Source organism: Hemitrygon akajei, chromosome 7, assembly GCF_048418815.1.
Source record: "Hemitrygon akajei chromosome 7, sHemAka1.3, whole genome shotgun sequence".
NCBI classification, from domain to species: domain Eukaryota; kingdom Metazoa; phylum Chordata; class Chondrichthyes; order Myliobatiformes; family Dasyatidae; genus Hemitrygon; species Hemitrygon akajei.
Genome location: NC_133130.1, coordinates 177,453,597 through 177,479,242, shown reverse-complemented (window position 1 = coordinate 177,479,242; position 25,646 = coordinate 177,453,597). Strand labels below are relative to the sequence as shown.

Genomic DNA, 25,646 nt, shown 5'->3' with positions numbered 1-25,646 from the left:
GTTTCTAAGCTATAATAACTACACAACACTTACAGCTTCTCTTTCATTGCTGTGTTATTGTGATGCAGATATCCTCACGATGAACTGAACCACCTGAGCTGTGATGAAGCAAAGCACCACTATGGAGGTGTGATCAGCGTCCTACCAATTGCCCTAGATTACTTAAAAGATGGTATGGGCAACATCGAGTTAGCCCAGTATGAAGCTGCTAAAAACAACAGGTATGCTCACTGCAACAAGAGAGAGGAACCAAAAGAGAACAGTGAGGGCAGCACACAAACTGCTCCACTGCAGATGAAAGAGTGTGAAATCACATACATGAAATGGAAAGCATCCACCAAAAAGAAAAATAAGCCCTTAATGGTCAAACCACCATGGGTACCAGCTGGTAAAACCAATGGTCTCTGAGCCCTTGCAATATACAAGGTTCCCTCCATTGTTAGTGGTTGCCTGCAGTCCTGATGGCCTAATGCCAGGCCCTGCCCTTCCAATCGGGACAAGTGTTTCCAGCAGCTTGAATAAATTAAAAGAGTTGTTGCGGACTTCTGTACAACATATTTTCCGGGCGTTTTCCAAAGAGCTCCTCCCTAAAATGATGGCTCTCTTCATTTTTCAAAATAATGCTGGCAATTATAGCCTACAAAATACTAGCCTATAAGTAAGTACAGAGAAGGCAGGAGAATGGGATTGAGAGGGATAATAAATGATGGAATGGTGGGGAGACTCGAGGAGCTGAGTGACCTAGTTCTACACTGATGTCTCATGGTCTTATGAGCACAGGGTATTCTGAAGCTTGGGGAGGTGAGGTAGTACATTGTGGCAAAGACACTGTCGTAATAGACAGTGACAAGAAGCACAGCTCACAGGGTAATGATAGATTATCTATTTTTTGTGATAAATGTTGCCCAGGACATCAGAAATAATCAACACACACAAAATGCTGGAGGACCTCAGCAGGCCAGGCAGCTTCTGTGGTAAAGAGTAAACAGCCAACGGTTTGGGTAGAGACCCTTTATCAGGACTGGAAAAAAAGATGAGAAGTTAGAGCAAAAAGTTGGGGGGAGGAGTAGTTTTGCCCACCTTCTCCCTCACCTGGCTGCACCTATCACCTTCCAGCTTCTACCAATTCCCTTCCCCCTCACCTTCTTATTCTGGCTTTCTTCCCCTTCCCTTCCCAACTTGATGAAGGGTCTCGGCTCAAAACGTCGACTGTTTATTCCTTTCCATAGATGCTGCCTGACCTGCTGAGTTCCTCCAGCGTTTTTTATGTTTTGCTCTGGATTCCCAGCACATGCAGAATCTCCAGTGTTTACTGTCTTCACTCCTTTAAATAATATCCAGACCATAGACCAGCCAACTTATTTAAGTAAGTTGGAGAACCATAAAGTGAGTCGCTGAGGAAAATGTTCGGAAACCACTATACCCGCAATCTTCCATCTAGAGCCATTGACCCTTAGCTGACACCTAAGTCAAAGTCAAAGTAAATTTACTATCAAAGTATGTATATGACAGCATATCCTACCTTGATATTCATTTACTTGCAGGTATTTACAGGAAAATAAAGAAATACTATAGAATTTATGAAAAAACTATACTCTCATATTAAGTTTGCACTGATACAAGGAGTCCTTTCCTCTTCCCTTGAACCATCCCTGCTTACATAGGATACTGATGTGTGGGGCAGTATTAACTATGGTAATTGCTCCTATCCACACTAAAGTTGGTAAATATAACCAGCCAGTGTTTCTGCCTTAGGCTGAAACAATGACCTGAGTGCAAAACCTTGTGCCTGTGAGTATTTGGCCAAGTGGGATCCAAGTTCCCTGTGCTGGGCCTCATGACTAAGTGACCTACTATCTTGATCTAGCCCCATGCACAGCCATATGATTGAGAGGCAGAAGTAAATATATCTCACAGTTTCAGAAAAGAGTGGAAGAAAACGCTGTTGTTAATGTTAATGATACCCATCATTCTGAAAATGTCACTGGTCTTTCACTAGATCCAATCCAGCAGAAACAAATTAAACAGATATCACATTCACCAAATAGCATTTATTTCCTTATTGCCAAATGGAGTGGTCCAAAATATGGGGAAAACCTCTATGTTGGTGTAAAGTCACTATCTCTGTGCCTTAGAGAACAGTAAGTTTGAGTGACATACTTAGAGTCATACTACAGTGCAGAAAGAGGCCCTTCAGTCCATGCCAAACTGTTATGCTGCCGAGTCCCATCAACCTGCACCTGTACCATGGCTGTCCATACTCCTCCCATCCATATACCTAACCAAAATTATCTTCAACATTGAAATCAAACCTTCATCCACCACTCATGCTGGCAGCTCATTCCACACTCTCACCACCCTCTGAAGAAGTTCCCCCTCATGTTCCCCTTAAACATTTCATCTTTTACCCTTAACCCATGATGTTCCCTCAGTGGGAAAAGCCTGTTTGCATTTACCCTTTGTTAGGAAGTTATCATTGTAACTGGATCACAATATGTTGATTGAAAATTATCATGGACCTATATAATATACAGTATAAGTGTATAGTTATTTTGATTATGTGCATTGCATTATGCTTAATTAGTTTAATAGTAAATTGAAACAAAAGTTACTTCTGAACCACAATAAATGACAATGAAAGTATCATACTTAAAATATTCCCAGTTTTTAAAATACCTAATGTGAAACTTAACCAAAAATAATAAACCCTTTTAGAGTAAGGGGTATAATTGGGGTTTGACTTGTGCATTTTATGTTGTTATTGTACCTTTTTGCATCTTGTGGAACATTGGATGGTATTTTTTGCTGTTTCTTTTGCATTGAGCCAAGTTCCTAGCTCAATTGTCATCCCAGCATGAATGTTAAGAATGCAAGGAGCCAGCTAGATTTGAATCCAGAGCCATTTGCCTTTAAATCCAGTGCTCATGCCACTACACCAATGGCTGGCTGTACCAATTGTGCTACTTCAGATTTATCAATTTCCAGTTGAGGTGAAACTCAGAGAGCAATGCAGTGGAAATACCCAGACTGGATCTGAGGAAATAAACAAAAAATGCTCAGCAGTCAGGCAGCATCGGCAGAAAGAGGAACAAGAGTAACTGTTCAGAGTGAAGATCCTTCCTCAGAACCCAACTTCTACCATTTTGTTGAAAGGTCTTTAAAGTGAAACATTAACGCATTTCTCCTTCCACTGATGCTTCCTGACCTGTTGTTTCCAGCATTTTCTGTTTTCAAAGTTCAAAGTTATTATCAGATGTTACCATATACTACCCTGAGATATATTTTCTTGTGGGCATTTTGGATTATTTTGGATTTCCAGCATCTGTAGTTTTTTTTTGATTTTCATGTGGAACAAAGAATAAATCTTATTAATTTTGATATATCTGTGTATAAAAGGTGATACATTACTGAGGGAGAGTTTTATTACTGATCCCATTTGTGCTGTACTGACTTTGATTGATGATGTAAATAACTGTGAGCCTTTGGCTTGAGCGGTAGGTCAAGAATGTTCAGACTTCACTCTGGGCAGTCGCAATGAGTGAAGTGATGGATGAATTTGCCAGCTGATTAATAATCTGTTAGGCCACACTTTGAACACAATGATGAATGATCAACAGCATGTTAGTAGGACAACAACAACCTTGCACTCAACATCAGTAAGACCAAGGAACTGATTATGGACCAGGAAGAGGAAGTTGATGGAACACACACCAGTCCTCATCGAGGGATCGGCAGTGGAAAATGTGAGCAGCTTTAAATTCCTGGGTGCCAACATCTCTGAAGATCTACCTTGGCCCCAACATATTGATGTAATTACAAAGGAGGTATAACAGCGGCTATATTCATTAGGAGTTTGCAGAGAGTTGGTATGTCACCAAAGACTCTTGCGAATTTCTACAGGTGTACTGTGGAGAGCATTCTAACTCATTGCATCACTGTCTGGTATGGAGGAGCCACTGCACAGGATCAGAAAAAGTTGCAGAAGTTTATAAACTCTGCCAGCTCCATCATGAGCACTAGCCTTCCCAGCGTCAAGGACGTCTTCAAAATGCATTGCCTGACAAAAATGGTATCCATCATTAAGGATCCCCTACCTCTGATGTCCCAATACTCATTGCTACCATCAAGGAGGAGGTGCAAGAGCCTGAAGACACACACTCAATATTTTAGGAACAGCTTCTTCCCCTCCACCATCAGATTTTTGAATGGACAATGAACACATGTACACTAAGTCACTACTTTTTTCTTTCATTTTTTACTCTCTTTTTTGCACTATTCATTTAATTTAATTATACAAGTATACATACATATATATGTGTGTAATTTATAGTTTTTAAAAAATGTATTGCATGGTACTGCTGCTGCAAAACAACAAATTGCACAACATATGCAGTGATATTAAACCTGAATCTGATTTGTGTTACATGGTGGTAGGATTTTATAGACTACAAAGGATAAAGATCCATAAAGTGAGGAAAATTTGGGAGTGTTTATTCACATTTCAGTGCCTGACTGGACAATAAATCCAACATTCAGAGTCTGAAGTCCAGTCTCCACTCACTGTGACTGATCAGAGTATAGGATGACATTTAAGAAGTATCATCATGAGCATTTGAACCGAAAAAACAAAAGAAACTGTGGACAGATTAGTGAAAAATGGGAGTAGTATTGATTAATCATTCAGAAGTCAGCCAATTAATACAGAGATGAGGTAAAATCTTTTACCACCTAGTGGATGTGAATCTTTAAATCTTCTTCCTCAAAGGACAACATTAAGTTTTTTTGAGTATTTTTAAGACAGAATTGAACAGATTCTTGATAAGAAAGCAGATGATAAACTGAAATGTAGGTTTGAGGTTGCAATCGGATAAGACAAGGTAGACCAGGCTCGGGGATTACTCCTAATCCTAGTCTGTATGCTCACTTATTCATCTACAAAGTGCACTGCAGTTGGCCAATTAGGCTTCTCCAATAGGCCCTTCAAAGCCTGGGATCTCTACCAGCAAGGATGTTGGAAGCAACCCAGGTCAAATTCCTCCTGACAAAATGTGTTATCTTTGGCTCACTAGCTTTGTCCCAATGCTCTTCCATTTTTCAGTAGAGTCACAATTATTAGTTTGGATATCAAGTATGTACAACTGGCATTGAGTTTGGTTCATCCCTTCATACCCGAGCACATGAGACTAGATATTCCTTGCACCAATAGATTGTGAACATTAGAACCCATTCGACTGACTTTTAACTCCTACTTGCAGCATGCTAATATTCACCAGCCCTCAACACCTTGTAAATTCAAGTGATCATGAAGTGTTTCTGTAGAGGATGTGACTATTCAGCCCATTGAGCCTATGTCAGCTCGCACCAATCCCATTCCAACACTAATTTTCACTTTAACCTATTCTCACATTTCTGTCAGTTTTAACCTCAGATTCTACCATGTAACCTGAACATAGGATGAATCTAGACGGCAATTAAACTAACAACCCGTCTTTGGGACATGGGAGGAAAATGGAACATTCAGCTGAAACCCATGTGCTCACATAGAACAATAACAATATAGCACAGTACAGACCTTTTGTCACACATTTTAACCCACTCCAGGATCAATCTAACCCTTCGCTCCCAGATAGCCCTCCATTATTCTTTCATCCATGTGCCTCAAAAAGAGTTTCTTAAATGTCCCTAATGTATCTACCACTACCCCTGCCAGCACATTCCACGCACTTATACTCTATGTGTAAAAACCTACCTCCAACTTCTTGCTCTATACTTACTCCTATCACTTTAAAATTATGTCCTCTCATATTAGCCATTACCACTGGGAAAAAGGCTGTCCACTCTATCTATACCTCTTATCATCTTATACATCTCTATCAAGTTGCTCTCACCCTCTTTCACTCCAAAGAAAAAAAGCCCGAGCTCACTCAACCTATCCTCAGGCTCTCTAATCCAGGTAACATCCTGGTAAATCTCTGAAAATCATACATCCATCCTGTAATTAGGTGACCAGAACTGAACACGATACTCCAAGTGTAATCTAACTAGAGTTTTATAGAATTGCAGCATTACCTTGAAACTCTTGAACCCAATCCCCAACTAATAAAGGCAACACACAACACACCTTCTTAACCATGCCAACAACTTGCGCGGCAACTTTGAGGGGTCTGTGTATATGAACCTCAAGATCCCTCTGTGCCTCCACACTGTTAAGAGTCCTGCCATTAACCTTCTACTTTGCCTTCAAGTTTGTGGAAACATGCAAACTCCATACAACGCTGTAGGTCCTGACTGAAACTGGATTTTTTCAGCTTCTCTGTGCTATCCATTTGCTGATTAACTCCATAGTTTGGGAGATGTATGAATCTAATAAGTCTGGCAGAATGTTGAAATAGGTGGGCATAATACTTTTTTGCACTACTGATTAGGAAAGGTCCAACAACAAGAAAAGCTGATAGAAATGCCATCACTTTCCCAGTGTAGGAGGTGATAGGAATCACCAATAACCTTCTCAACCCATGATTCTCAGTCCTTATAAAATCAAAGTCTTTCTTAAGTGTCTAAACTTTCAGATGCATCGTTCCTCCAATACAGGGGTTCCAATCTTTTTTATGCCATGGAACCTTACCATTAACCAAGGAGTCCTTGGACCCCAGATTGGGAACCCCCTGTCTAATAGTTTAACTACAGTTCTATAAATAACTAAAAGTGATTTGTGATACAAGATAAAGTGTGCATATCAATTCAAAGGCAATAGTTGTAAGAGCATGTCTGGCTTGTTAGTTTTAATGGACAATAGGTAATGTAGCTGTTTAAGTGATATACACTGCATGTAGTAACAGTTTGTGATTAATAAACTTGAAACACAACCACAGTTTCAGAATTACAAAAGCTTTAAATTGCTGAAAGAATCTGTTACTCCTAGAGCATGTGACCTTGTCCAATGCAGTAAACCAACTTTCCACAAAAACATACCCAGGTAACATGGTAAAATTGAAACCTATATAATCCACAACTGATGGTTAAGCTTCAGAGACCAATTTACAGGTGGTTAATCAGGCATAAAGAGCATCTCAATTACATCACTGAGATAATTAGAAATATAATGTTATGACATGAGTCAGCATGATATGTCTCCTTATGTTTGTTTAACAATTTTAATTCATTTCCCAGATATATCCAGAAAGACAGTTATTGTGTTCATCTTGTAAACAGTATCAGGTACAGTATGTGATGGGTTCTGTACAAGATTTTAACCCAAAGCTCCTTCACTCTGTTACAGATGTGAAATGCAAAAAGCTGCATTTGCTAAATGATGGATGTGTGCAATTTCCATTCCCAGAAACCTGAGTATCATCATCTCTTCCCGTTCTATCAAGGAAAGTGTTGAAGGAATCTTAGTATTCTGACATTATCTAGTTTGTTTGGCATTATTAATAAACAGATGAAAGTCAGATGTTTCATTCTGCTAATTGATTTCACTTTATTATACGAACAAATTTAACTCCAATTTTGGGATTGTGATGTATAATTAGTATCAAACATGTTAACAAACTCTTTTCTGTAATTTTTTATTATCTATCATATGTCAAAGCCAAAATTACTTTTATAATAGAATTGCCCTTGGACTTATTAATCATATTGGGCATGTAATTTTAATAAAAATGCACTTGCATTTTTAAAAATATCACACAAGTAGAATGTGGTCCCTAAAAATTATAACCAAAGGTACTCCATCCTATTTGTGCACTATTCTTTGTCTCCTATATCCATTGCTATTTGAAGAAATTTCCTAGAAATCCTAGGAATATCTGAGATATAAGATATTCTGATAATTTTAAATGATCTTCTTTAACTTATCAGTGCAATATTAAATCCCATTTACTCAGAGATTTTATGTAGCTTGTTAACATCAGAAGCAGAATCAGGTTTATTATCATTGATATACAGTATGTCATGAAACTTGTTCTGTTGTAGCAGGCATAAAAATAACTATAAATTACAATAAAAATAAATAATGCTGAAGAGGAATAGTGAGGTGGTGTTCATGGGGTCAGGGACCGTTCCGAAGTCTGATGGCAGAAGGGAAGAAGCTGTTCTTAAATCGTTGAGTGTGGGACATTTCAAACCAATTTAAATCCTTTTTTTACTATACACTTTATTAGCAATAGATCAATTATTAGCATTAGCAATGCTTTGGTCAGTGGACAATGAGCTGAGAGGAATAATTCGGAGGCAATTTAGGGCTGAGTGGACTGCTCTAGTTCTAGGTTAGGGGCTAAGCTCAAATATTTTACTTCATGTGAATTTCTGTGGATAACTCCCTTTTTGGGAATGACTCCCACTGCCTTCACTACTTGGCATGTTCATCTGCATTGTGCCTTTCCTGCTCACAGATGGGAAATAGTGGTCCAATATACATGGAATGTGTATAAAGTCACTGGAGCATTGTACATGGAATTGGGATTGTTAAATGCCAGGCTGGCTTAATAAAACTAAGATATGAGCTCATGTGATTGGCTCATTGCTCCAAAGATCAGGTATTTCATCTATTTTCCATGGGCATGTTTGAAGGACATGCAGCTGAATTTTCAAATCTCATGCAGTCTTCACAAACCCCACCCTCCAGCTCTAAAGCACGACTGTAAGAATTCTCATTAAATATTAGATTTTGAACTTAGGAACTTTGGTAATAAATGTACCTTGAACCTTGAATCTTCAGTACACGTCACAATCTTCATCCACTCACCAACGTATCCCTTGTCCTGGCAACTGTTTGAGGGCAGACAGCTCATGCCCAAGTTGTCGTATTTAACACTAGATAAGTTTTGGAGAATAGATCTATGGACAACCAATTTCTATCTCAGTAAGATTTTCTGCACCCACCTCTCCACTCTCAGCTCATCCTTGGTTTAATGCCTCTGGAGCCAGAATCTTCAGCACACTCCAGGGCAGTGTTTCTCTTACCCTGAAAAGCTGCTTATCAAAACCCGAGTGGATGTGACCTTGTTCTCACTAAGTTCAGTTCACCCATTACAACCAGAGTCTGCTGACCCCTAACCACAACTCCTTGATAAGTACTGTCTTTATTTTAAAATTCTGATCCTTGTTTTCAGATCCCTTCATACCTTACCATAATACCATATGAGTAGAATTAGGCCATTTGGCCCATCAAGTCTGCTTCGCCATTCTATCATGGCTGATTTATTATCCCTTTCAACCCCATTCTCCTGCTTTCTCCCCATAAACTTTGATACCCTTACTAATCAAGAACCTATCAGCCTCTGCTTTAAATATGCCCCATGACTTGGCCTCCACAGTCGAATGTGGCAAAGAATTCCACAGATTCGCCATCCTCTGGCTAAAGAGATTCCTCCCCATCTCTGTTCTAAAGAGTCATCCTTCTAATCCAGGAATTCCCAACCTTTTAATGCCATGGATCTATACCATTAAGCAAGGGGTCCGTTGACCCCAGGTTGGGAACACCTGCTCTAATCTATTCCAACAGAGCCTGTACCCTCTGGCCATAGACTCTCCCACTTTTGGAAAGATCTTCAACATCAACTCTGTTATTGAGGTTTCATTGAGATTCCCTCTCATTCTTCTTATGCCTCCATGTTTCTATAAATGTCCTTGCGTCTTAAAAATCATCGTAGTTCAAATTCAATTTATTATCAAAGTACTGCGAGTACTATGTACTGGAATATGTACTGTATTGTATATACAACCTTGAGATTCATCTTCTTGCAGGCACCCACAGAAAAATAAAGCAATACACTAGAATCCATGGAAAAACACAGGTAACAAAGGCAGAGTCCTTGAGAGCTGGTCTACAGGCTGTGGAGCTCGTTCAGCACTGAGGCTAGTGAAACCATCCACACCGACCCAGGGACCTGACGCTCGTAGGACAACAACTATTCCTGAACCTAAGATTTCTGTGTACCTCCAGGACAGAATTACTAATATTCTCCAATTTTCATTAATTCCCCAGTGGCAGCAGTGACTACAGCAGGCAAATCCGTCTTTTTTATTCTCTCTTCCCTGTAAAGTAAAATCTTCCTCAAGACTTAGCTGTAAGCCATCTGTCCACATATCTCCGTATGTGCCTCACTTTTGTTTGATAATGCCTCTGTGTAGTGCCCTGGGGCTTCGTGTGCTATTTAAATACAAATGATTGTCGTCATTAGTGATTAGTGGCATTCGGCCACACTCAGCGGCATCTTAAAAGATGTTTTTCCTTTTTTTGTGTGTCTTCAGCGGTCTTCACTAACAAAATCATTTTAGAATTCTGGCCCAGAATTGTGTTAGGAAGTCCTAAAAGATTGTGGCCATGTTCCTTGATCTCAAATAGTCAATAAATCATATTTATTTTTTTATTCAGAAATACAGCAGGGAACAGACACTTCCAGCCCAGCACTTCCCCCAGTTTAACCCCAGACTAATCACAGGACAATTTACAATGACCTTTAACTTGCTAACTGGTACGGCTTTCAACTGTGGCAGGAAAACTTAGCACCCGGAGGAAACCCACGCAGTCACAGGGAGAACATACAAACTCCTTCCAAACGGCGCTGGAATTGAACTCTGAATACGATTCCGAGATGTAATACCGTTGCACTAACTGTTATGCTGGCATGGTGCCCCAATATCAAAAGGGGATGGGTCTCACTGGCGGTAGGTATCAGATTATCCACAAATGAGCAGAACAAAGGAGACACCACAGTGTACAAAAAAAAACCAAAGGTCCAGATATTCAGCAAAATTAAATTCAAGCTATTGACTTTTAAAATGTAATTACACTAAAGCAAATGTCTCAAAAAAATTTAAAACATTTTTATTGAAATTGGTATTCTGTTGTAGATCAACAAGGGGAGGCATTGCCTCAAACATTTAGACATACACCTGTGTTATAGAATTCTCCACAAAATTGTTTAATCCAAGGGGGAAACTAATCACTTTATTCTAAGTGATATTTACCAGATTTAGCAGATTTTGGCTACTTTTTATTCCCCCTTTACTGCTTTCTCATTTTAGAGACCCAGATCTGACTCCAGACTTTGTGAAGCATTATAACTTTTAATATCGGTCAGCACTAACTTAAATCAATATTCTAAGCTGGGGATCAGGGTGGTCCATTGTCACATATTCAGTTTTGTAAGGACAAAGTCACAAACTAGTGCTGAATAACTGCTTAAGGTGTCAAATATATCCAGTGTCTTGTTCATAGAGTTAAATCCATTGGCTTCAACCTGTCGAGAAACATGAATTATAATACTTCACTGGAAATCAGTAAAGCAAAGATTATTCAGTTACTTGAATCCCAACAAAGGATTAAAAAAACTTTATAAGAATAGAAACTTTTATTACCATTGTTTACCAAACTATATCAATGATTCTTACAAATGCAGATCTTTATAACTTTACAAGAGAGAAAGATTAGTACAGTACTGGAAAATTGTTTATCTACTCGGGCTACTCAATGTAAGTTTAAAACAAAAGAGGAATTTTGGCGTGGATAAAAAAGAAAACATTGATGCTGTTCATTGATAATGTTTTTCATTACTGACAGCAGAACAATTGTCTTTACTGAATTTACGCCTGATACTTTTATTTCCCGTATCATTCTGCCACATATTCTGAATAAATTACTAAATGCTCTCACTTGGGAGAGCATTTAAGGCTCATTCCTACCACTGATAGCTTTATATTGAGACTTTTCAATCAACTGGCAGAAGGAAGCTTTAATCCTATTAATCTGATCCAGTTTCAAAGCCAAGAACCAGAGGAGAAAGGATAGTGTGGTCACCTACTTTGGCCCATCAGTATTGTAAGTCAAGGAGAGGACACAGAGAGTGACCCAAGTTATACCCATGCCTCTGCACAAGATACTGACTGGAGGAAGGGATAAAATTGACACAGAGAGACTGCATCAAAATTATTCACCCTGCCAGTTCAAAGTTAGTTTATTATGATAGAAAGATTTGGTGCCTTAGCTCCACAGTTATATAATATTGTTTTTAGTTAATAAGAAGGAACTATAAATGAAAATGTCCCAAATTGTTTTCCAAAAATACTTTTTTTAAATTTTTAAAATATTTAATTGGATAACAAAACTAGATTCATTATAGAATAGAAATTAAACAGCAATGATAAGAAAACTAAATAAAATTGATAACAAACCAAAGCACAAATTTCCCATTATTTTTATTATAAGATTTAAAGAAAGAAGTCTTTGACTTAACAACATTAAAGAGCAGACCATCTACCTTGGTGAGACCCAACACAGGTTGGGGGACCACTTTGTTCAGCACCTAAGCTCTGTCCACCACAAAAGGCAGGATCTCAATGTCAATTTGACTTCCCATTCCCATTCTAACATGTCTGTCCATAGCTTCCTCCAATGCAATAGTGAGCAACACCTCATATTCCATCTGGGTAGCCTCCAACCTGATGGCATGAACATTGATTTCTCCCCCTCTCTCTTTTTTCCACTCTCCATTCAGGTCACCCTCTCACTCTTTTTCTTCTTCTCACCTCCCCATCACCTGCCTCTGGTTCCCTTCTTCCTTTCCATTTTTCCTTGGTCCACTATTCTTTCCTATTAGATTCCTTCTTCAAGCCTCTACCTCTTCCACCTATCACCTCCCAGCTTCTCACATCATGCTTTCTTGCCCCTCTTCCCCCTCACCTATCACCTGCCAGCTTGTACTCTTCCCCTTCCCCCCACTATGCATGTTGGTGCCTCAATCTACATATAGAGTATGCTCAGTCATCTGCCTGTGAGCTTGTGCATATGAACGCATGTGTGCATGCACCACAGACTGGTTTCCAATCATCTAGGACCATTTTGTAATTGGGCCACTGTGCACGTTAGCTTGCATGCAAAGACTGTCACATCGTTCACTCTCCACTGCAGTGGAAGTAAGTCATCCTTAAATCCAAGGGATTGCCTAAGAGAGAGGAAGAAGAATCCGGTGAAACACACAAAAGTGCTGGGGCATCTCAGCAGGTCAGGCAGCATCTATGGGAGTGGAATAAACAGTTGTCATTTTGGGCCAAGACCCTTTAAACAGTCCTGACAAAGGGTCTCGGCCCAAAATGACAACTATTTATTCCTCTCCATAGGTGCCGCCTGACCTGCTGAGCTCCCCCAGCATTTTTGTGTGTGTTACTCTGCACTTCCAGCATCTGCACAATCTCTTGTGCTTAGGAAGAAGAATCCATCTATCTTCTGCAGCCTCTACTTTAATAGCGAAAAAATTCTGTCATAAACAAATCTTTTTTTTTTAAAATGAGTCGGTGACAATTTTCTAATTAAATCTGTACCCCACCCTCCAACAGCTCCTGGTTCTTGGGTAAAAATGTTAACATACATACCATAAGTGTGTACTCCCCAGGTACCAGAAGTCTATAATATTCTCCCAGGTTATTAGTTTGGAAAGGGATGAGATTCTTCCTGCCAAATACATTTACAATTGCTTTGGAAACAGGATTTCCGTCCTCATCAAAAACTCTGCCCTTTACTCCTGGAAGGTAAGAGTGAACAAAATTACTTTTTATATATTGCAACATCCTAATCATGCACCAGTAAAATTTGAATGCCATTGGGTAAACCACCAAAACAAGAGGTTTCTGCTTTCAGATTCTTGCTGTATATTCTGAACCAAATCTTCCAAACTTATATAAAAAAAGATGATTATGGTACAAATAGAAAAACTGTTATTCTTTGCTGAAAGTCACAAATTATCTATAACAGGTTATCATTATTATGATGTCCAAGTTCAGCAACATATTACAAATTTGAGTTGGTATTTTTATTCTCTAAATACTAGGACAGAGAGTCATAGAGTTAAACAGCAGTGAAACAGAAGACCCTTCAGCCCAGCTCATTCATACCAACCGGATGCCCCATCTAAGCTAGTCCAATTTGCCCGTGTTTAGCCCATCTCTCTCTACCAGGGGTTCCCAACCTGGGCTCTACAGAGCCTTTGCTAAATAGTATTGATCCATGGCATAAATAAGGTTGGGAGCCTCAGCTCTAAGCCTTTCCTGTTCATGTGCACATCCAACTAAAGGCATTAACCTCTGTAAAATAGCCCTAATTCTGCAGGTCAATAATTTTTCCAATGAAAATATTTTGAACTGAAACATTAACTCTAACTTTATTTTCTCCACAGATATTTCCTGAGATCCAAACTATTTCCATAATTACTGTTTCTATTTTATATTTCCAGCTTTTGACATTGTTTGGTTATTTAATTCCAATAACAGCAACACACGCAAAAAATGCTGGAGGAACCTAGCAGGTCAGACAGCATCTATGGAGAGGAGTAAACTGTTGACGTTTCGGGCCGAGACCTTCATTAGGACTGGAAAGGAAGGAGCAAGAAGTCAGGTGTGGGGAGGGGAGGAGTGCAAGCTGGATAGGTGAAGCCAGGTGAGGTGGAAGGTGGTTGGGTGGAGAAGGAAGGGAGGGGAATGAAGTGAGAAGCTGGGAGTTGATAGGTGGAAGAGTAAAGAGCTCAAGAAGAAACCTGATACAAGAGGACAGTGGATCAGGAGAGAAAGGGAAGGAGGAGGGGCAACAGAGGGATGTAAGGAGAAGGGGAAGGGTTAGAGGGGAGCGAGAATGAGGAACAAAAAAGAGAGGAAGTAGAAATCAAAGTTCATGCTGTCAGGTTGGAGGCTACCTAGACAGAAATTTATGAGCCTACCAATTATTTCAGCAATTTGATCTACCAAAAAATGTCACACCTTGAGAGTTCTTTCAGACTAAAGCATTTGGTACTGACAAAGGAGACACTTATGTCAGAATTCATGCAACCCACCAATCAATCCCCAGATCTCTCTGTGTTCGTTTCTTCTGCACACTATTCAATTATGTTAGCTGGATTGTTGTATCATTGTCATAAACTTTCTGCTAGGCAACTGGGAGGTCTTGTGTTTTGATCATAGTCTCTAATTTATTGTGACACCAACAATTAATCATCACCAGTTAAAGACCATTCAATGGGCAGATGCAGTCAAGTTACATTCTGATGCATTAAACTCCACAGTAGTTCCTCTGAGTGACATCTTGCAGAGTGGGGACCATGTGAAAACTGCAAGTCTCGTCAGAAGTGAGTCACTGTTTGAACCAATGAAACAAAAGGATGCGTAAGCTGAGCGGTCATTGTTGGAGTGGGGCATTGTTAGAGTGGTCCAGTTTTAGCTTATCAGGCTTGGGTGGGAACAAGTTTGCACAAGCACAGATGTAGGCTCTAAGTAAGTTTTCAGTACGTTTTCTGTAAGTACTTAGCTAGTGGGCTGAGAATGGGTCCAAAGTTAGTGGTATGTTCCTTGTGTGGGATCTGGGAACATTGGGAGACCTCCAGTCTCCCTGATAACTACATCAGCACAAAGTGCACCAAGCTGCAGCTCCTTAGAGACCGTGTGAGCGAACTGGAGTTGTAGCTCGGTGACCTCTTGATACAGGAGAATGAGGAGGTGATAGATAGGTAGCCATCCCTAAGTTGCAGGAGGAGGTAGCTGGGTGACTGTCAGGAGAGGAAAAGGGAATAGGCAGCCAGTGCTGAGTATCCCTGTGGCCGTTCCCTTCAATAATAAGCATACTACTTTGGATACTGTTGGGAGGGGGGAGCAACCTACCAGGTCTCTGGCACCGAGTATGGCTCTGTGGCTCTGAAAGGAAAGGGAAGAAGAGGGAAGCTGTAGTGATGGGAAGTCTTTGGTTAGTGGAACAGAAAAGAGATTCTGTGAACAAAAACAAGATTCTGGATGGTTTGTTGCCTCCTGGGTTCCAGGGTCAGGAACATCTCGGATCGAGTCCACAGTGTTCTGAAGTGGGAGGATGAGCAGCAGAGGTTGGTCCACAGCAGTATCAATGACATGGGGAGGATGGGCAACAAGACCCTGCAAAGTGAGTTCAGAGAATTCAGAAAGGGCAGGACCCCCAGGATTGCTACCCATGCCACATGCCAGTGAGGACCGAAATAGTGAAGATCATATAGTTTAACAAGTGGCTAAGGAGTTGGTGAAGGAGGGAGGACTTCAGATTTTCAGATCATTGGGCTCTCTTCCAGGGAAGGTGGGACCTGTACACAAGAGACGGTTTGCACCTGCACAGTTGGGGTGGGATGTTAACCTAGAGTTACAGGGGGATGGGGGGGGACCAGAGTGCAATAACAGATAGTGGAGCGGATGTGGAGAAAGATGTTCTTAAGCCTACATACAAGGTCAGGAATCAAAAGGCTCAGCATGGTGGAACTAATGTCTCAAGTTGCATAAATTTCAATGCAAAGACTATTGTGGGAAGGCAGATGAGCTCAGGGCTTGGATCAACACCTGCAATTATGACATTGTAGCCATTAATGCAATTTGCTTGCAGGAAGGGCAGGACTGGCAGCTCAGGTTTCCAGAGTCCTGTTGCTTTAGATGTGATAGAGTGAGAGTGATTGGGGGGAGGGTGGCATTACGAGCCAGGAAAAATGTCACTGCAGTGTGCAGTCAGGACAGACTTGGAGAGCTTATCTAGTGAGACTTTATGGGTAGAACTGAGGAACAAGAAAAGTATGACCACATTAATAGGATTACATTATAGTCCACCCAACAGTCTGCAGGATTTAGAGAGGCCAATTTGTACAGAGGTCACAGACTGTTGCAAGAAACATAAGGTTGTAATAGTAGGTGATTTTTAACTTTACACATATTGACTGGGACTCCCATACTGTAAAAGGACTAGATAGGAAAGAATTTGTAAAATGTGTTCAGGAAAGTTTCCTTAATCAGTACATAGAAGTCCCAACTAGAGAGAGTGTGATACTTGATCTCCTATTAGACAATGAGACGGGGCAGGTGACAAAAGTTTGTGTAGAGGTACACTTTGCATCTGGTGATCATAATACCATTAGTTTCAAGGTAATTATGGAAAAAGATAGGTCTGGTCTGTAGATTGAGATTGTAAATTGGAAAAAAGGCCTATTTTGAAAGGATCTTGCAAGATTGGAACAGATTGTTTTCTGGCAAAGGTGTACTTGGTAAGTGGGTTGCCTTCAAAAGTGAAAATTTGAGAGTATGGAGTTTGTATGTTCCTGTCAGAATGGATAACAGATTTAGGGAATCTTGGCTTTTGAAAGCTATTGAGGCCCTGGTTAAGAAAAAGAAGGAGCTGCTTAGTAGATATAGGCAGGTAGGAACAAATGAGATATTTGAGCACTAAGAGAAATGCAAGAGAACACTTAAAGTGGAACATCTTCTGGTCAAGATGGCACCTTGTGTACAATGCTCCTTCAGTCAACAATTTCTGGATAGATCACAAAACCTTATATTTCACTTCTTTTATATCCTTTATGTTTGTTTTTTTGTCATGAATGTGATTCTGGAATTGCTGGAGCTTGTGATTTGCAGTTTGGAGATGGTTTGGGTGATTCAGAGCTCTGCAATCTCTGAGGGGAGTCCAGGAGGCAGAGCAGTGTGCGAGAACCTTGTGGCGAGAAGGTTGCGAGCTGATGTTCGCTGATTACAGCTTCCATTGTTCACAGATTAAAGCAATGAGGGAGATTGAAACATCAGCTCTCTGCCTTTTTATTGCTGGTGAAATCACTCTACCATGGATAGGGGAGACTGCCTTTTTCTCATTGGTGAGATTGCTCTGCTACAGAGAGGGAGAATGTTGTCCAGCCTTTCTACATTTTGGATGTGAACTTGGACTGTGAACTTTTTTTGGTCTTACTCTTTTTTTTGTATTCTGTGTTTTTCGCCCAATCTTTCTTGATATTTTTGTGTGCAGGGGAGGGGGAATTGGGTATCGATGTGCCTGTTCCATTTTTGTTCATTTTTCTGTACAGGGAAGAGGGATCTGTGGGTTGATGATTGTGCTGCCATTCTTTCCTATATTGGTTTCATTGCTATCTGGAGAAGAAAAAATTCAGAGATGTATACTTTGAAAATAAATGAACCCCTTGATCTTTGACCTTTGAGAAGGAAATCCACAGCCATCTGTCACAATGAATTTCACTGGAAATTTCACTTTAGCCTCTTGCTAAAGTAGCTCCTCCTCATCTCTGTTCCAAAGGGACATCCTTGTATTCTAAGACTGTGCCCTCTGGTCCTAAACTCCCCCACTATAGGAAATGTCCTCTCCATGTCCACCCTATCTAGGTCTTTCAATATTCAATAAGTTTCAGAGCAAATCTGATTGATTTTCTAACTAACATAGCATTAGTGGGAGGCCAAGTGATAACCCCCTCTACAGCTTCATGAGATGTTTTACTGTACTAATGGTGCCATAGTAATTGAAGTTGTTTCTTTGCATTTTCACCCAAGTTCACCTGCCAGCAGATTGGCCACAATTTCACACTCGTTATTATCCCTGAACAGAAAAAAAACAGGAGAATTTTCCCATTGGGAGACATTAACAAAAGCCATTGTTTTCAATAACCTACTCCCTCTCTCCTCCCCATCCTCTGAGAATTGTAACTATCTGGATGAACATGTACCTAGATGGGCTTGCCTGACGAAGACAATGAGTGCGACTTTGTTCTGTTCCCAGAAGCGTGGCAGTTGTGAAGCTGGTGGGTACTTGCAACATGACACTTCAATTGTCACCTCAAAGCACTGGCCCCACACATAGTTGTAGTCTTGCATTCCACCTAGTGACAGATAGTGAAAACTATCAGCCTGGCATATCTGAAGTCAGCACAAATGAATCTTCACACACTCACTGCTTTGAACTATACACTTTATTAAAATCAGATAGTAGCTTATAAGATGCGATTTTCAGCCAGGTAAGTGAATATTGGAAAATCAGGGAGTTGGCAAGCTCCAAGATTGAACCTATTTTGTAATTCTTTTTCACAGTGCCACTGAAATTGGGAATCACCTTTATCTCTCTTTAGACAGAACCAATGCATCAGGTACAATTGTGCGATCTTGAACTCCTCACCTCTCTGAGCACTAGCTGTTTGTGGTCCATGCTCATCATTGCCGTGCTCTTTTGTGAAAGACTCCATTGTTGGCAGCTGTCACTATCCTGTTTGATGGTTTGTTTTGATGGCATTGTGCACTGTCTCCCTAAATTGTCCAGAAGCTGAGGCCTGATGGCCTAAACAATTAGTCTGTGAGTCTAGGGAGTCCACTGGAAGCAGGAGGCCCAGGGGTGTCTTGTCCTGGGGTTGGAGGACTGTCTGTGTATGAGTGGGTGGATGAGAGTGGGGAAAGGGACCTGTTTTTACTGTTGTTGGTATGTTGCTGTCGTTCTACCAAGCACTGCGGGCATGCCAAGTTAGCGCTGGAATGTGTAGTGACACTCACAGGCTGCTCCCAGCGCATCCTTGGGTTGAGTTGGTTGTTAACGTAAATGATTCATTTCACTGTGTGTTTTGATATACATGTGACAAATGAATCTGAGGTTTTAGTGCACAAAATGTCATAGAAGGGCATAGTAAAGCACATTGCTTCATCTCATCCATCATCTTAAATTACCAGTTCACTTAGACAAATCTCAAGCACCAAATTACCAGCACTAGGCCTCAGAACTGGCTAAAACCAAGATATTGGGAGAACAGGGGTGATATTAGGTAGGTACCGACTGCTGAATGGAATGATACTAACAAAATTAACGTTGTAGATACTCATCAGTAAGTTTGGGACCGTGGTCAACTATTTTCTCAAAGGGCAATTAAACACTGAACACTCAGACCCACCCTACAACTGCTGTATAGCAGCACAGTAAACGTTGGTTAAAACAAAATAAAGGTGAAAGCAGACTGAAAATAAGCTCTATACAATTTAAAGATGCACCTTTCTAAATGGATTTTAAAAAATAATAATTACATTATCTAAAACAGCTTCTCATTATTTCATGGAGATGGAGGTCACTGACAAAACTACCATTTTTTTGCTTATCCTTATTTTTCCTTGAAATGAGTGACTTGTTGGGTCATTTTAGACAGTTTCAGTGCAAACTCAATCTGGAAATCGTAAATGCCAGAGCAGACCATCTTCCTGAAAAAAACTCGTGACCTAATGAGTGTCCATGAGAATCCACTCATTTTAGGTTTAGGATCAAGAATCAGGGATCAAAGGTCAAGGATCAAATATCAAGGATCAGCTTTGTTCTCCAAATACAAATTTTGGTTACCACAAATGATAAACCAAGAGCTTCTGCAAATGCTGGAAATCCAGAGCAACGCACACAAAAAGCTGGAGGAACACAGCAGGTCAGACAGCATTTATGGAAAGGAATAAACAGTTGACATTTTGGGCCGAGGCCCTTCTTCAGGTCTGGAAAGGAAATGAGAAGATGCCAGAATAAAAAGTGGAGAAGGGGAAGGAGGACTTGCTAGAAGGTGATAGGTGAAGCCAGGTGGGTGGGAAAGGTGAAGGGCTGAAGATGAAGGACCATAGGAGAAAGGGAAGGAGGAGGGAGGAGGAGCACCAGGGGAAGTGATAGGCAGGTGAGGAGAAGCCAAACTGGGGAATAGAAGAAGAGGAAAGGGGTGCGGAAAAATTACAGGAAGGAGAACTAGATATTCATGCCATCAGGTTAAAGGCTACCTTGGCAGAATATGAGTTGCTGCTCCTCCACTCTGCGAGTGGCTTCATGACAAACGAGGAAGCTCTGGACAGACAGTTTGGAACGCGAGTGGGGATAGGAATTAAAATAGTTGGCCACTGGGAAATTCTGTATTTGGTGGATGGGGTGAAGGTGCATGACAAAGCAGTCCTCCAATCTATGTTGTGTCTCACCAGTGTAAAGGAGGCCGCGTCTGGAGCACCAGATACAACAGAAACCCCAACAGATTTGCAGGTGAAGTGTTGCCTCACCTGGAAGGACTGCTTGGGGTCCTGAATGGAGATAAGGGAGCAAGAATAGTATTTTTGTCACTTGCAGGGATAATTGCAAGGTGGGTGATTAGCGGGGATCGGGTGAATCAACAAGGGATTCACAGAGTGAAAGGTCCCTGTGGAAAGTGGAGAGTTAGGGCAGGGGGAGGGAGGTAAAGATGTGTTTGGTGGTAGGAACCCATTAAAGATGGTGAGAGTTGTGGAGAATGATGCGCTGGATGTGGAGGCTCATGGGGCGGTAGGTGAAGACAGTAGGAACTCTATGCCTGTTAAGGCGGTGGGAAGATGGAGTAAATGTGGATGTCCAGGAAATGGAGGGGATGCTGGTAAGGAAAGTGGAGGAAGGGAAACCCCGTTCTTTGGAAAAGGAGGACATTTCAGATGTCCTGGAAAGGAAAGCCTTGTCCTGGGAACAGATGCGGTGAAGATGAATGAACTGAGAAAAGGGAATAGCGTTTTTACAGGAGACAGGGTGGAAAGAGATATACTCAAGATAGTGTGGGAATCGGTAGGTAGAATCATGGGAATCGATTGATATTGGCTTTCTAAATCTTTCTTGATTCCCTAACCCTATCATTCTGAAGTATGATACAAGAGATGTGCTAATTCATCATACCGACAAAACTGTAAAAATTTAAAATAAACAGATGTGTTCCACAACTGTGCCTATGATCAGGCATTCTACATAAATTACATAGTGTCTGTGCAAAGTGAGTGTGGGCTCACTTTCACAAACTTTAGTTCCGAGGATTATTTGCTTAATTTTTATTGTTTGCATGAATTGTTCTTTTTTCTCAAATTGGGTTTAATGGGTTCTAATGGGTTTCATTGTTTTTGTGGCTGCCTGTAAGAAGACGAATTTCAAGGTTATATATAATATACATACTTTGATAATAAATGTACTTTGAATAACTTGCCTGTGATGCTGTACCACTTAGCTCCATTTATCACTCCATCCATGAATTTCATTTTACATAGATTTCCCTTATACATCATGTTATGGTTGAAGGAATATACTTTGGCCAAGTATTTAAATACATCATCATCTGGACTTGGAGTGTAGCTATTGTTACCTGTGAAGAATAATGAAAAGAAGTATTTAATATTAATTACTGGGCTTATGGATGTGACTATTTGTCCCACTCCTTTCAGGGAAGAGGTTATGCAGCACCCACGCCAGGACAACTAGAGTTAATTTCTCCAAGCCATCAACACTTCCACCAGCCCCCACCACCACTACATCCACATCACATCGCATCACTGAATGTACATACAATCAATGTATGTGTGTAACAGTTACTTGTACATTGCGGTTTTTTAGGATTATTTTTATAGTTAAATTTATTGTGTTTCTTTAATTGTGTTCTTTATGTTTTTTTATGCTGCATTGTATCTGGAGTAACAATCATTTTGTTCTCCTTTACACTCATGTACTGAAAAATGACAATCTTGAATTTTGAAGTTTTTGTCATAGTGAAAATTAAACTTCTTTCAGAACTTTCTGAGAATAGAAGCAGATTCGATTTTGGCAAGAGAACAAGAGACACACACTTTCACCCAAAGTAAATAACATCGCAGTGCAGTCAAATTTGATTCAGCTGAACAAAGGGCTTCACGGATAAAACAATAAACATAAGGGATTCTGCAGATGCTGGAAATCTTGAGCAACACACATACAAACTGCTGCAGGAGTTCTGCAAGTCAGCCGGCATCTATAGGGAGCACTAAACAACTAATGTTTTGGGTCAAGACCTTTCAATAGGACTGGCCCAGACTGTTTATTCCTCTCCATAGATGCTGCCTGACCTGCCGAGTTCCTCCAGCATTTTGTGCGTGTTACGCTGACAAAATCATACCAGTGTAGGATCAGCCAGTCAGTTTATTTACACCAGATAGTATTTATCACAGAAAGTGTATGGACCAGAAATAGACCATTCAGCCTATTGTATCAGTGTTGGCCATAATTATCATCTGGAACGTGATAATTGCTACATTATGAGAGCTTGATGTAAATCTCCAAAGGTTACAACATCCAGTCAGTGAATATGTTTGACCATTGGATGAAGGACAAATCAGGTTCCATTTCTCAATAAGGAAGTAATCTATCAACATTCCATTCAATGCTCACATTTCATAATGAGCCTTTATTTACAGATAGACTAAAATAATTCCTATCTATAATTACTGGGTCACCATTGTAAATGCAGCAGCAAATTTGCACATAGCAGTGTGCCTCAGACATGGAGATGTGTGAACAAATAATTATAATGAGTAATGAATAAATATTAGTACATGTAACGGACTTGACTGTCTTCCTTGGATCTTCTGAAGAAGAGGTGGCCAAGGTATATTGTCTCATCCAAAATAAATAACCCCTGCAGCAGTACAGGCTCAGTCAGACTCTGTGGAATGTGTACTCCAGAATGCTTCTTAAACACAAGCAGGCAACTAAATCTCTGCTCCTTCTTAAGGATGTGAGGGATATTTGATGAATGAGTGGCAGTCCCTCAGGGTTGAAGATGGTCTTCGTCTACTAAAGCTAAGGGTGGAAAATGCATGTACAACATTTCTTTTGACATGAAGGGTCCTTTGTACGTGGTTACAACAACAGCCTTGAGGTCTTTTTTCCCATGGCAATGAATTCCAAGACAATGAAGGTGCACAGACTGTAACCACACAAAGACATTCTTCTCACATATGCACGTGCTTCTGCCTACACCCTCTTCGAGCCTGCCGCTCCCTCAACTCCACCTTCCTTGCCCTCTCTCCACTTGCCTCAGCCCCCTTCCTTTGTTTACTCCTCTCCACTCTAGCTGCCTGCTTGGTTCTTTCATGTCAAGCTGGTAGGCATGAAGTTTATTACCACAAATGCATAAACCACAGACTCTGTGGCTTACACGAGGAAATCTGCAGATGCTGGAAATTCAAGCAACAGACACAAAATGCTGGTGGAACGCAGCAGGCCAGGCAGCATCTATAGGGAGAAGCACTGTCGACGTTTTGGGCTGAGACCTTTCGTCAGGACTCTTCTCTATTTATTGATCAGACTCTCTTGTGACAGAGACAGAGGGATTCACGTTACAGATCAGGGCATGGAGTTCAGGCGAGTAAATTGGTTTGAGGTGCAAATCAGCCAGATCCTTTCGAATTTCAAGGTTGTATAAAGTATACATACTTTGAACTTTGAGTGTATGCCCTCAGGTTTCTGTACTTCCTCCCTGGTGGTAGTAATGAGAAGAGGGCATGTTCTCGATGTTGAGGATCCTTAATAATGGATGCTGTCTTCTTGAAAGGCATCACCTTTCAACGATGTCCTTGATGCTGGGGAGGCTAGTGCCCATGATGGAGCTGACTGAGTCTACAAACCTCTGCAGCTTTTTCTGATCATAAGGCCAAAAGGTATAGGAGCAGAATTAGGCCATTTGGCCCATCGAGTCTGCCCCACCATTTCATCATGGCTGATTCAATTTTCCTCTTAGGTCCAACAAATTCTATAGATTCACCACTCTCTGGCTAAAGAAATTCCTTCTCATCTCCATTCTAAAAGGACGCCCCTCTATTCTAAGGCTGTGTCCTGTAGTCTTCAACTCCTCCACCATAGAAAACATCCTCTGCACATCAACTCTATCAAGGCCTTTCATCATTCGATAGGTTTCAATGAGGTCACTCCACATTCTTCTGAATTTTAGGTAATACAGGCCCAGAGCCATCGAATGCTATTCATATGACAAACGTTCAATCCTGGAATCATTTTCGTGAACCTCCTTTGAACCATCTCCTGATTCAGTATATCCTTTCTAAGATTAGGGGCCCAAAACTGCTCAAGTAAGGCCTCGCCACTGCTTTAAAAAGTCTCAACATTACATCATTGCTTTTATATTCTAGTCCTCTTCAAATGAATGCTAACATTGCATTTGCCTTTCTCACCTCAGACTGAAATTAACCTTTAGGGAATCCTGCACAAGGATTTCCAAGTCCTCTTGTGCTTCAGTTTTTTGTATTTTATTTCCATTTAGAAAATAGTCAACCCTTTCATTTCTTCTACCAAAGTACATGACCATATACTTCCCAACACTGTATTCCATCAGCTACTTCTTTACCCATTCTCCTAATCTGTCTGTCCTTCTGTAGCCTCTCTACTTCCTCAAAACTACATGCCCCTCTACCTATCTTTGCATCACCTGCGAACTTTGCAACAAAGCCATCAATTCCATCATCCAGATCATTGACATATAACATAAAAAGAATCGGTCCCAACACACACTCCTGTGGAACACCACAAGGCACTAGCAGCCAATCAGGAAAGTCTCCCTTTATTTCCACTCTTTGCCTCATGCCAATCAGCCACTGCTTTATCCATGCTGGAATCTTCCCTGTAATACCATGGACTTGTAGCTTGTTAGGCAGCCTCAGGTGTGGCACCTTGTCAAAGGCCTTCTGAAAATGCAAGTACACAACATCATCTGATTTTCCTTTGTCAATCCTGCTTTTTTATTTCTTCAAAGAATTCCAACAGATTTGTCAGGCAAAATTTTCCCATGAAGAAACCATGCTGACTACAGCCTATTTTATCACATGCCTCCAAGTACCCTGAGACCTCATCGTTAATAATTGATTTCAACATCTTCCCAGCCACAGAGGCCAAACCAACTGGTCTATAGTTTCCTTCTGCCTCTCCCCCTTCTTGAAGAGTGGAGTGACATTTACAATTTTCCAGTTTTTCAGGACCATTCCAGAATCTAGTGATTTTTGAAAGATCATTACTAATGCCTCCATGATCTTTTCAGCCACCTCTTTCAGAT

The 25,646-nt window shown here is 40.7% G+C and overlaps 2 protein-coding genes across 7 annotated transcripts in view; one reads left to right on the top strand and one right to left on the bottom strand.

The window, feature by feature from the left end:
* Nucleotides 1–8,040, top strand: part of spaca9 (sperm acrosome associated 9) — a 54,820-nt gene extending 46,780 nt beyond the window's left edge. For 4 of the 5 annotated variants that reach the window (XM_073052693.1, XM_073052691.1, XM_073052690.1 and 1 more), the window contains exon 4: nucleotides 69–827. In XM_073052693.1, the coding sequence (XP_072908794.1) occupies nucleotides 69–408 (340 nt within the window). In that variant the 3' untranslated portion in view covers nucleotides 409–827. Of the gene's footprint in view, nucleotides 1–68; nucleotides 828–7,279 lie in introns of those variants that run through there. The other variant, XM_073052694.1, reaches the window with a different exon arrangement.
* A 2,770-nt stretch (nucleotides 8,041–10,810) lies between these two features.
* The window catches only part of LOC140731212 (carboxypeptidase M-like), a 33,599-nt gene continuing 18,763 nt past the window's right edge, over nucleotides 10,811–25,646 (bottom strand). For both annotated transcript variants that reach the window (XM_073052688.1, XM_073052687.1), the window contains 4 exons: nucleotides 21,762–21,917; nucleotides 18,495–18,647; nucleotides 13,375–13,523; nucleotides 10,811–11,246 (listed from right to left, as the gene is read on the bottom strand). In XM_073052688.1, the coding sequence (XP_072908789.1) occupies nucleotides 11,136–11,246; nucleotides 13,375–13,523; nucleotides 18,495–18,647; nucleotides 21,762–21,917 (569 nt within the window). In that variant the 3' untranslated portion in view covers nucleotides 10,811–11,135. The remainder of the gene's footprint in view (nucleotides 11,247–13,374; nucleotides 13,524–18,494; nucleotides 18,648–21,761; nucleotides 21,918–25,646) is intronic.